At 45.0% G+C, this 11,730-nt stretch overlaps 1 protein-coding gene across 5 annotated transcripts in view; it reads right to left on the reverse strand.

Annotated features, from left to right (window-relative positions):
• Positions 1-11,730, reverse strand: part of SREBF2 (sterol regulatory element binding transcription factor 2) — a 68,933-nt gene extending 57,203 nt beyond the window's left edge. For 2 of the 5 annotated variants that reach the window (XM_053254306.1, XM_053254304.1), the window contains exon 1: positions 11,369-11,614. In XM_053254306.1, coding sequence (XP_053110281.1) covers positions 11,369-11,453 — 85 coding nt within the window. In that variant the 5' untranslated portion in view covers positions 11,454-11,614. The other 3 variants (XM_053254309.1, XM_053254307.1, XM_053254308.1) reach the window with 3 other exon arrangements.

Consider the following 11,730-nt stretch of genomic DNA (forward strand, 5'->3'; position numbering starts at 1 on the left):
CCGGCTTCTCCAAGGTTGCAGGCAGGAATCACTCTCAGCCCTATCTTGGAGATGCACCAGGGAGGGAACTTCCTGCTAACCCTGCTAACTTGGCAAAGAGGCACCTTTTAACGTGGTGATTCTCTTTATTTAGCAGGGGGAGAGTAACTGGCCCTATCCACCCCCAGCACAGAACCTCCAGTGACTGTTGCTGGTGTCTGTCTTATGTTTCTTTTTAGATTGTGAGCCCTTTGGGGACAGGGATCCATCTCATTTAATTATTATTTCTCTGTGTAAACCGCCCTGAGCCATTTTTGGAAGGGCAGTATAGAAATCAAACAAACAAACAAACAAACAAACAAACAAACAAACAAACAAACCTGGAACCTAGATGCTCTTCCCAGATCAGCTCCATCCCCTAAGGGGAATATCTTGCAGTGCTCACACATCAAGTCTCCCATTCATAGGCAGCCTGGGCAGACCCTGCTTAGCTAAGGGGACAAGTCATGCTTTGCTACCACAAGATCAGCTCTCCTCTGACTTCCATCACAATTACATTTAAATTGTAATTTAAATGTAAACACCTGAGCAATTTTCCTTCAGTTACACACTGCTGGGATACATCAATATCAGCCTAATGATCTTCTCACTTGATAGAGCAGTCCTACAATAAACAAATAACATTGTGTGGGAATTCCTCAATTCACTTTTTAAAACATTCAGTAGTCACCTAAAGTGGCACAGTGGGGAAATGCTCAATTAAAAAGCAGAAGATTGCCAGTTCGAATCCCTGCTGGTAATAATATATCGGGCCACAGAAATATAGGAAGATGCTGAAAGGCATCACCTCATACTGCGCGGGAGGCGGCAATGGTAATCCTCTCCTGTATTCTACCAAAGAAAACCACAGGGCTCTGTGGCTTAGATTGTGCTGCTTCAACCACTACGGAGTTCAGGATAGGGTGCTTCTGTAGAAAGGTGCAGTCCTCCACTTTGACCCTATACAGATTCTCCACCCTTCGGGAAGTAGATACTACCGAGGATGGTTTTTCCCAAAAGCTGCAAGCAATGTCCAGTAAGGCCTGATTCATCGGAAGCGATAAGTGTTTTAGTGAGTCCCCTTCAATTATATCAAAAACAGGGTTGGAGGAGGATTTAACTTCCTCTAACTGTATCCCAAGTGAGGTGGCCATTTTGACTATCCATGCAGAGAAGGATTTCAAGTCTTCTGATGATGGAGAAAGATGAAACTTGTCTGAATTCCAGCCACGCTGTGCAGTTCTCGAAGCGTCCCCATCTGAGGAGGAAGCATCAGAGTCTGGTTCTGAATCAGATGTAGAATCAGAGGATTCTAGTAGTTTCTCAGGTGGCACCGGGGGTACAAGATCCAGAGTGAGGACAGATTTGGAACTTTTGGCCTGAACCAATGCCAGGTCAGGCCGGGCATTGTGTTCCCAATGCACAGAAGTAGCAGCCGATACACCTTTGGAAGCTTCAGGAACCAGAGTTGCTGGAGCCCTGGCTTCTAGGGGATAGCCATGTCCAGTATCATGAGGCACAGAGGACTCCTTACTATGGACTGTAGTCGGGGCGACATGCTCATGAGGGCAACAGTGGCGATGTCTGGGAGGCAGAGATCCCCTCCTGGGTAGACTGGATGTAACAGAGGGCGGGCAGCTGGGAGAACGTGATCGTGACCTGCATCTCCCATAACACGCCCAGCATCCATCCCTGTAATCATAGTCTCTAGCCATGCAATCATTCGCTATAATCAAAGTCCCCTTGGTCCAAATATTATTCTTCCTGCTCACTAAAATCATGAGTGGAATAATACTTTATATAGATGGGTAACCTGGTGAGTCATCCCCTCTAGCAATGTCCTCGGGGGAGTAATCCCATTCCCTGGAGTCAACTGATCACCAGAGTTGTTCTTCAGAGTCATATTGCAGCCCCTTACGGTCCCGAAAGGTAGACCTGCTCCTCAAAGGCACACAGTCCCGCAGCACAGATTGGGGGCTGAGTTGCGACTGGAGCAAAGGGCTGGTCTGTCCTCCAACAGAGCGTCTTGCTGGGGAGTTCAGGGGCTCTGGGCTAGGTCCCGACAGAGCTCCCCGTGACACTTGTACAGCCCGTGATCCATATACCCCGTGTTTCATCTTTACTGCTGCCTTGGTTGACTCTGTGAGCGGCTCTGAAGCGACGAGCTGCACTTGCACAGGAGCAGGAAGAGCCGATACCATTGGCGTCTGGCTATCAGCCGTCAAAAGTTTGCCCAATTCCTTTGGGGGTTGGGTGGCAATTGGCACCCATGGGGCCTTGCCACCCAACCCACTTTGGTGCCCCCTAGCCCTTAAAAATTAGGCTGAAATTGATTCAAATCGAATCAACCCTGTTTCAAGGGCAGTAGATTCAAGCTCAAATCGAATCAAGCTGATTTGCAAACTCGAACAGCAAAAATCGATTCTTGCACATCCCTATTCATAATTTGAATAATCAATGAGTAATGCCCAATTTCAAAATAATTTTTACCTCTTTTTTTAAATGCCCAAACACACAATACTTAAAAGCAATGTATTTGGTAAAGGGTCATGGATTCAGTTGTAAATATTACAACTGTAGACTTTAATACTAGTTTGTATTACAATTACATTTTAAATCTGGTTATTTTAAGGGACAGTTAACTGGTTTTAAAAGTCATGAAATCTGATGCTTTAAAAAAAAATTTAATCCATCCTAGTTCTCCTTTCTCCAGTCTTCAAAGTTACTTCACATTTTATGAAAGAATGGGGGAGGATTAAATTCAAAATTTAGAGATCTATAAAGAATCTCCAGACACCCTATCTAAAGCTACTGAACATTTGGAGAACCACACCCTAACTTCTGGTCTTCCATTTGGACTGCCAAGCTATCAATCGGCTTCTTTTCACAGATTTAACAGCTGTGTTCTCTGGCGACTGTATCAGCCATCCACAATCTTTTTGCACATCTCAGTTGATGTGGTGGATAGGAAGGGGGTTAAAAAAAAAGTGAATGCTATATCATAAGCAAAGCTACATGTAACTCACTGCCAGACTGCAGAGCTCCATAAGAAGAACAGATTTTATCCAATAGGCTGTCCTATGCCATAATTCATTAAACTAAAAATGTTCACTGAAACTCAGTGAGGAGAAAATCCCATAACTTCTCCATTCAACCTATGATTAACTGTGAGGAAGCTTATGTAACCCAAATCAGTCACCCTGAAATTTAAATTTGCTTCCTCCAGCCCTTCCCTGAGCAGCAATGGACAAATTTTATGCCCTCCCTCTTTTCTCTTAACCAGGTATACCTCTGAATTCCAAATGCTATTATCAGGGCTGCGAACATCTCAGGCACTTGAACTTACACAAATCTGGTATCCGTGCCTACGAATTTAAGTATTTTCTCGACCCAGAGCCTAAGCTGTAGCAAATGATATCACACCACACAATTTGGACATCCCTGTGTGTCCCTACAGCTGTAGCAAATTTGGTTCAGATTGGTTAGGCGGTTCACAAGTTAGCCCACTTGGGTCTCTAAAGTTTACACATTAGCCATCTTGGATCGGAGCGGATTAAATCATCACAAACTACGCTGTCGAGCTGTCCCTACAACTGTACCAGATTTGGTTCATATTGGTCCAGTTGTTGCGAAGTTGATGGGGGATACACACTGACACACACAAACAATGCCGGGTGATCTCATAAACCTACTGGAAAGCAGGCTAAAATATATTTGGAAATGGACAAAATGGAACGTCTGAGGGGATTGGGGGTGGGAGGCACTGCTCTGTAGTGGTTCTGCTCCTACCTCACTGCCAGATTCCAGATGGTGCCCCTTGGATACTGTTGTTCTTCAAAATCTGAACTTTCCTATGGTGTCCCTCAAGGCTCTGTATTGTCTCCAATGTTGTTTAACATCTACATAAAACCGCTGGGAGAGCTCATCAGGGGATTTGGTACAGGGTGTTATCAATATGCTGATGACACCCAAATTTATTTCTCCATGTCAACATCATCAGGAGAAGGCATAACCTCCCTAAATGCCTGCCTGGAGGCAGTAATGGGCTGAATGAGGGATAACAAACTGAGGCTGAAACTAGATAATATGGAGGTAGGAACACAGGAAGCTGCCATATACTGAGTCAGACCATGGGTCCATCTCGCTCAGTATTGTCTACACAGACTGGCAGCATCTTCTCCAAAGTTGCCCGCAGGAATCTCTCTCAGCCCTATCTTGGAGATGTCAGGGAGGGAACTTGGAACCTAGATGCTCTCCCCAGAGAAGCTCCATCCCCTAAGAGGAATATCTTACAGTGCAAACACTTCTAGTCTCCCTTTCATATGAAACCAGGGCAGACCCTGCTTAGCTTAAGAGGACAAGTCATGCTTGCTACCACAAGACCAGCTCTCCTCTCCTGCTCTCCACAAGACCAGCTCTCCCACCACTTGCTAAGATCATCTGGAGAGGTTCACCTGTGGCTGCTGCCAACTCATACTTATTGTGCGGGGTTGAAACTTGGGAGACGATTTTGATCTGCTGGTTCTGGATGGGGTCACACTCCCCCAGAAGGAACAGGTGCGCAGTCTGGGGGGGCTTCTGGGTTCAAACCTCTCCCTGGTGTCCCAGGTTGAGGCGGTGACCAGAGGTGCTTTCTATCAGTTTTGGCTGATACGCCAGCTGTGTCCGTTTCTTGACATGAATGACCTCAAAACAGTGGTACATCTGCTGGTAACCTGTAGGCTGGATTACTGCAATGCGCTCCATGTGGGTCTGTCTTTGTACGTAGTCTGGAAATTGCAGTTGGTTCAGAACACAGCAGCCAGGTTGGTCTCTGGGTCATCTAGGAGAGACCACAATACTCCTGTCTTGTGGGAATTGTACTTGCTACCTATATGTTTCCAGGCAAAATACAAGGTGCTGGTCATTACCTATTAAAGCCCTAAAGAGCTTAGGCCCTGGGTATTTAAGAGAACATCTTCTTTGCCATGAGCCCCACCACCTGCTAAGATCATCTGGAGAGGTTCACCTGCGGCTGCTGCCAACTCATCTGGCAGCTACTTGGGAACGGACCTTCTCCGTTGCAGCCCATGGACTTTGGAATGCGCTCCTTGTTGAAACAAGAGCCTCCCCATCTCTGGCACCTTTTAAAAAGGCATTGAAGACACATTTATTCACCCAGGCTTTTAATTAGACTTATAGTTTTAAATGATTTTAATACTGGGTTTTAAATGTTTTTAATGTTTTAAATGATTTTAATAATTGTAAACTGCCCTGAGATGCAAGTTTGGGGTGGTATAGAAATATTTTAAAATAAAATATAAATAAATAAATTCACTCCAATTCAAAATAGCAGCCATGTGAATATCTGAGGCACAAGTGAGCTAATTTGTGGACTGTCTAACCCACTTGAACCCGACTGGGTACAGTTGCAGTGAGTGACACACAGTGACACCTCAATGGCAGAGTTTGTGATGATGTCATCCATCCCAATTCAAGATGACAGACATGTAAACTTTTGAGGGGCAAGAGATCTAACTTGTGGACCTCGATTTAAACCAAATTTAGTCAAGCTGTAGAGACAGTGAAAGGAAAGTAGGCTGATTAGTTCTTACTAGAACAACTTGTTTTTCATGCACTTGGTTTAGTTAGCCATGTTCCTCCTCTGAATCCTCTCCAGTTCATCCATTTAATTCCTCAAGTGGGAATATCCTAAATTTGGCCACAACATAACAGCTGGACCTATCCCGAGTCAGGCAGCACTCCCTTCCCCATAATAATAAGTCCAATAATTTTACTAATACACTCTATGATAGCTTCCCATTTCTTGTAGATGAATACAGCTAAGGTATATTCTGTGGAACAAAATTATTGCCTAGGCAGCTTGAAATAAGATGTTATCCAATGAAAGCCGAATTGATGGTGAGTCCATGAGATACACTCCAGTCAGAATGGAATACAAACAAGTCATGAAAAACTGGGGCTCCAGAAGCTGACCCACAAATGAGAGGTAACTGCTCAACACTGGGAGTTTAGGAACCTTGTACAGGCGGTCACTAGGTTTCTGATCTTTATTGTTTGGGACAACACTGCACAAGCAACACTGAGTAGGGTGAGGCAAATGTGACTGTTGTAGTACACCAGTGTTAATCATGATTAATAATAGTTACTCATGATTAATAAGTCCCACTGAAATTAATGGGTCTTAAAATTAGTTAAAACTAACTTGTCTCAATGGTGACTAGCTGTGACTAACCAGTCCAGATGCTGCCCATGGTGTGGAAGATGCACATCCATGTGCATGCATGTTTAAACAGTCTTGGACCAAGTTAACTAAGGCCCATCCTCCACTGCCCTGGCTTTAAGACTGATCATGGACGCCTTCCTCTCACACACCATTATAACAGGAATTCGCTTGGCAAGTACCAGCAAATAGGGGCCTCACAGTGGTAGTACCACAATAGCAGAATTCCCTTCCCAAGGAGATTAGGCTACTTCCTTTTTTGCCAATCCAGACAGTTGACACATACACTGGTTTTTCAGAAAGCTTTTTAGCCTGCTGTGTAACTCGTGTTTTTTATTGCTGTTTTATTAATCATTTTGTACACCACTTTCTTAATGTTTAAAAGCGGGACATAAATAAAATAAAGTAAAATCAAGACAAAATCATTCATGTACACCCAGGAGCCCGGGCCCCAATCCAGGTTCCCTCATGTCAATACATGGATGTTTAAAGCTGTATGCATATGAGCCTTTCACACTTTTATGTGCAACACTAATACATCTACAACAGTCATGTCTGCCACATAAAATGTGGAACCACTGAATAGCAATAGCACTTACATTTATATACCGCTCTATAGCCGGAGCTCTCTAAGCGGTTTACAATGATTTTTAGCATATTGCCCCCAACATTCTGGGTACTCATTGTACTCATAAGACAAAAGTTAAACTGGTTCCCTAATGGAAGTGTTTGCAAAGCTGCAAGCAGAGTTGGCAGTATCAGTTAAGATGACATCTAATGCTACCACACCACAAAATCTTCTGCTTCTTCATTCAATCAAGTTCTATTGTGCGGCCAAAATTGTCCCAATAGTACAAACAAAAAAAATTAGATCAACAAAACAGTAATACAAATATTTTGGCCTGCACAAAATCAAATGAATTGCTACTTAACATACTGGAAAGGGTTCTGTAGATGTCATTCTCAGCAGCTTGAACAGCAAATTATGCGATCTTAACAGTAACATGTCTGCCACATTTGCTGCTGCTTAGAAAAAGTTTGAGATTTTCTACTTTTCAGATTTCAGGAAGTTATTTCAAGAAGGTTGATTTTAAGAGGCATTTCTCAAGCAGGGAGAGGCCATAGCTCATCGATAAAACACAAGTTGTGTACATGGAAAGTTACTAGTACGATTCCTGGCATCTCCAGGTAGAGCTTGGAAAGACACTCCCACTCCCCAGATCTAAACAAGGAGAAAAGTTGGTTTTGTAGTATCAAGCATGAATTGTTCCCTTTGCTAAGCAGGATCTGCTCTGGGCTGCATTTGGTTGGGAGTCTACATGTGTAAGCACTGCAAGATATTCCCCTTAGGGGATGGGGCCGCTCCGGGATGAGCATCTGCATGCAGAAGGCTCCAAGTTTGCTCCCTGGCATCTCCAAGATAGGGCTGAGAGAGACTCCTGCCTGCAACTTTGGAGAGGCTGCTGCCAGTCTGTGCAGACAACACTGAGCTAGATGGACCAATGGTCTGACTCGGTATAATTTAATTAATTAATTAATTAATTAAAAACATTTATATACTGCCCAAAAACACAAGTCTCTGGGTGGTTCAGAACAAGGCAGCTTCCTATGTCCTAAGTTCCTAAAACCTTGAGAGATACTGCCAGTTGGTGTCAACAGTACTGACCTAGATAGACCAACAGACTAACTCAGTATGGCAGCTTTCCATGTTCTAAGCAAAGCATTTCCCCCCGCCCCTCTGACAGACATTTTCCACATCTCGATACATAAAATGAAGACTGTATAAATATTAAGAAAGTGTCAGAAGTGTCCAAAGGTGATCCAAGTGGGTGCAACCACACACACACACGTTTGAGAAACGGAAATTTAAAATCTTGGGTAATGTTTCCTCACAATGAGGTACTATGTAAATACACAATAAGGTACTATGTACTATTTCCAGGGATTTGCTGAAAGACTCGTTATTTTGAATCATCTAAAAATGGACAGGGAAAAGGAACTGCCCTTGTTTTTTAAAAGGTGGCGCAGGAATAGCTTTCCACACCAAACGGAAGACAGCTATTCTTAGTACACATTAATCAAAAATGTTGCTGGAAAACCTTAGACCTAAAAAGCAGGAAGAGAGCATAGAAGTTCCATTTGTCCATCTAGTACCTCTCAGTTAGCCCAAATGGCAGCAGCTCTCCAAGAACTCAGGCAGAAATCTTTCCCAGGTTGGCTACACGTGATCCTTTTAACTGGAGCTGCTGAGGACTGATCATAGGACCTTCTGATGTCAGGCATGTACGTGAAACTATGGGCCCTTCATGTGTTCCCACACTTGTGCACTAGAGCACCAAAACAGCAGAACAGGAACATGGTACCTGGACAAGAAGATATGCTCATTTGCATAGCGTAAACACCACAAGTAATGGATACTTACTGACATGCCACTCACAGCTATAGAACTAATACATTATTTTTCTAAATAAAAAAACTAAAATTGTTTTAAAACAGAACAGTTAGTAGAATTATTATTATTCAGATACAGGCATGTTACAACTCTAATCCAACAGCTTTTAACACCACCTTTTTACATTCTAAGCAAGCAGAATTTTAGAGTTGGGACCTTGGCGATCTTCTAGTCCAACCCCTTGTTCAGCATTTCTGACAGATGGCCATCCAGCCTCTGCTTGAAAACCTTCAGTGCATGAGAGATCACCACTGCAGGAAGCAGACTGTTCCAACGTCAAGCTGCCCTTACAATTAGAAAATTCTTCCTGATGACCAGGGTAAGTCTGCTTCCTTGTACTTTCAATACATTGGTTCTTGTCCTACCTCCAGAAGCAATGAACAACAACTTTGGAACAGAGAACACGTGTCTGCGACTGATCAGTTCTGGCCACAGAACACTAGCTTCTCACTTTATGTGAGAAGACTATAAACTACTATTCTTACCCATATCCTGCCAGAAGCATATCACAGGAACAGGATGGACAGACACACAGTTATAGCTTTAGAAATATCTAGGATGTAACAGGGAAAGAACCCTATGACCATAAATATCCTTCATAAAATACTTTGTTGGCTGCAGCGTACAAGATTTCTCTCAGAGGGGCCCTGTTCTTGATGAACAGATACTTCAAACAAGTTGTTCTGGTAAGAACTAATCTGCCTACTTTCCTTTCACTATAATCTTAATTGATAATTACCCATCCTCACAAGTTAGTCCACTTCAGCCTTAAATATTCAAACCTCCGCCATCTTGAACTGGGGTGGATTACATCATCACAAAGGACACCATTGGGTATCCCTACAACTGTACCAAATTTGGTCCAAATTGGTTCCCACTTGCACCTCAAACTTTCACACGTCCGCCATCTCGAATCAGGGTGGATGACATCATTAGTAACTACGCCATTGAGTGCCCCTGTGTGCCCCTACAACTGTACCACATTTGGTTCATATTGGTCCAGGCACTGAGAAGTCGATAGGGACCACACAAATACTTGATTTCATGAGCTTACTTTCCTAAAGGAAAGTAGGCTAAAAAAACATGAACTCCTCACCCAGCTTCCTTGGGCAGGAAGTGGAGCATATGCTTGCTTTTTCATTTCAGGCAAACCTGGCTGCTAAAAGCTTTTTGGGTCCAGTAGCTGTGTTTTTTAATCTAGACTGAGAACCAAGAGCCCTTCTGACAAGGGAAACTGTACTATCAAACCTTTTTGACACTGCCGAACATGAGGCACTAGTGATAATGGGTACAAACTAGGTTTTAGTTTCTGCATTTACTGCAGTGTTTTATAATAAAACTTAGAGTTTAATTATGTACTTCACATTTTGTTCCCTGTTATGTGACCAATATGGTTCAGGTTACAAATCCAAATCATTAACTTAGGCTGCAGTACTAAACACACGTGCTCCAGTGGGGCTTGTTTCCACTGTGGATCATCCACAGTGCAAGGTGCCATCACCCGACACGGAGGCATATATGCAAAAGACGTATGAAGTGGAGCCAGCAACTGCATCCAACCAAAAGACAAAACACGGTCTCCCATATATCACACATGTACCATACCGAAAAGCAAGACAAGCCTCAACTCTGGCGCTACTACAGCTCAAAGAGGATGCTTCACACAATGCACAAATTTGCCTCAAGCCTTCCAGAACAAGCGACAGCTCAGAACGACTCCCTTCTCTGTACCTTCCCCTCCAGCACCGAGGCACCCGCTCCGTTGCCACACCTCAGCTGGGTACACCTTAATCGAGAACCCCTTGCGGCTTTAAGTGTGCGTCAAAACCACCAGCAATGTAATGCAACCGCGTGGACCATATCAACACCGGCCTGCCGGGCTTCGTAGATACTGGGAGGAGGAAGGAAACCGGCGTTGCTGGAATGCCTCACCCGGCCACCTCCTCCCTCGCGTCTCAGGAGATGCACTCCAACATCCAGGTAACCTAGACACCCACTATGGGACATCAAAGACCGGCACGGCTCTCCCCAAGTGCAGCAGTCCACGGAAGGAACAGCGGGCACATACACATTCCTCCCCTTTCAGTTCTGTCGGGGGGGCCGCGATGGGAGATCAGCTACTGATTGATTGACTGACTGATATACCGCCCTTCCAAAATGGCTCAGGGCGGTTTACAACGCGGTAAAAACAATCAGAACAAGTTAACAGTTAAAATCAAACTATAAAAACAGAACAAAACCAATTCAACAATTCAAACAGCTAAAAAAAACCAACGCTGGAAACTCAGGGCAGCAATTTAAAACAATTTTTAAAAAAGAGTTTTTCAATCATTTTTTTAAAAAACAAACCCGGAAGGCCAGGCCAAACAGATAGGTTTTAAGGAGCCCCTTGCGCGGCACCTGCCACTTTACCCAGCTGCAAAGGTCCGAGGCTGGTCTGATGGTCGAGACGCTCCACAGCCGAAGCGAAGGCGCACCACCTCCCCGCGCGGCGCGCTTCTCTTCGGGGGCAGACGCCACGCCGTTGCTTGCCTCCCCCCGACACACACACACACACACACACCCCGCAACGGGGGGCCAAACGCGTCCGCGCGCCGCAGCAGCGCCTCTCCCTCCCGTTTCGCGGCTGCTGTATCCAAGGGGGGCGCAGCCGAGCGCCCGCCTCACGCACTCACCGTCGATGTCGCCCAGGGTCAGCTCGTCACCCAGTTCTGTCAGGGTCTCCATCGTCTCCATGCTGTTCAGCTCGCCGCTTTCCATGGCCACCGAGGCGCGCCTGGCTCCAACTTAGAGCCAGTCAGAGGGAGCGGCGGCACCCTAAATGTTAACCCTTCCCCACCCAGGAGGCACCGCCTCACAGGAGGCTCCTCGAGCCCCCGGCCCCAGGCTCCGCCATTTTGGGTTCGCCTTCTTACACTCCGCCCACCCACCTGTAAGGAACCACGACCAGGGCTTGTTGTCAATGTGACCAGGTCCCCGCCAACCAATCGGCGGGCAGAGCCGCTCGTGGTGTGATGGTACGTCAGCGATCAGCAGC

The sequence above is a fragment of the Hemicordylus capensis genome, chromosome 5 (assembly GCF_027244095.1).
Source record: "Hemicordylus capensis ecotype Gifberg chromosome 5, rHemCap1.1.pri, whole genome shotgun sequence".
Lineage (NCBI taxonomy): Eukaryota > Metazoa > Chordata > Lepidosauria > Squamata > Cordylidae > Hemicordylus > Hemicordylus capensis.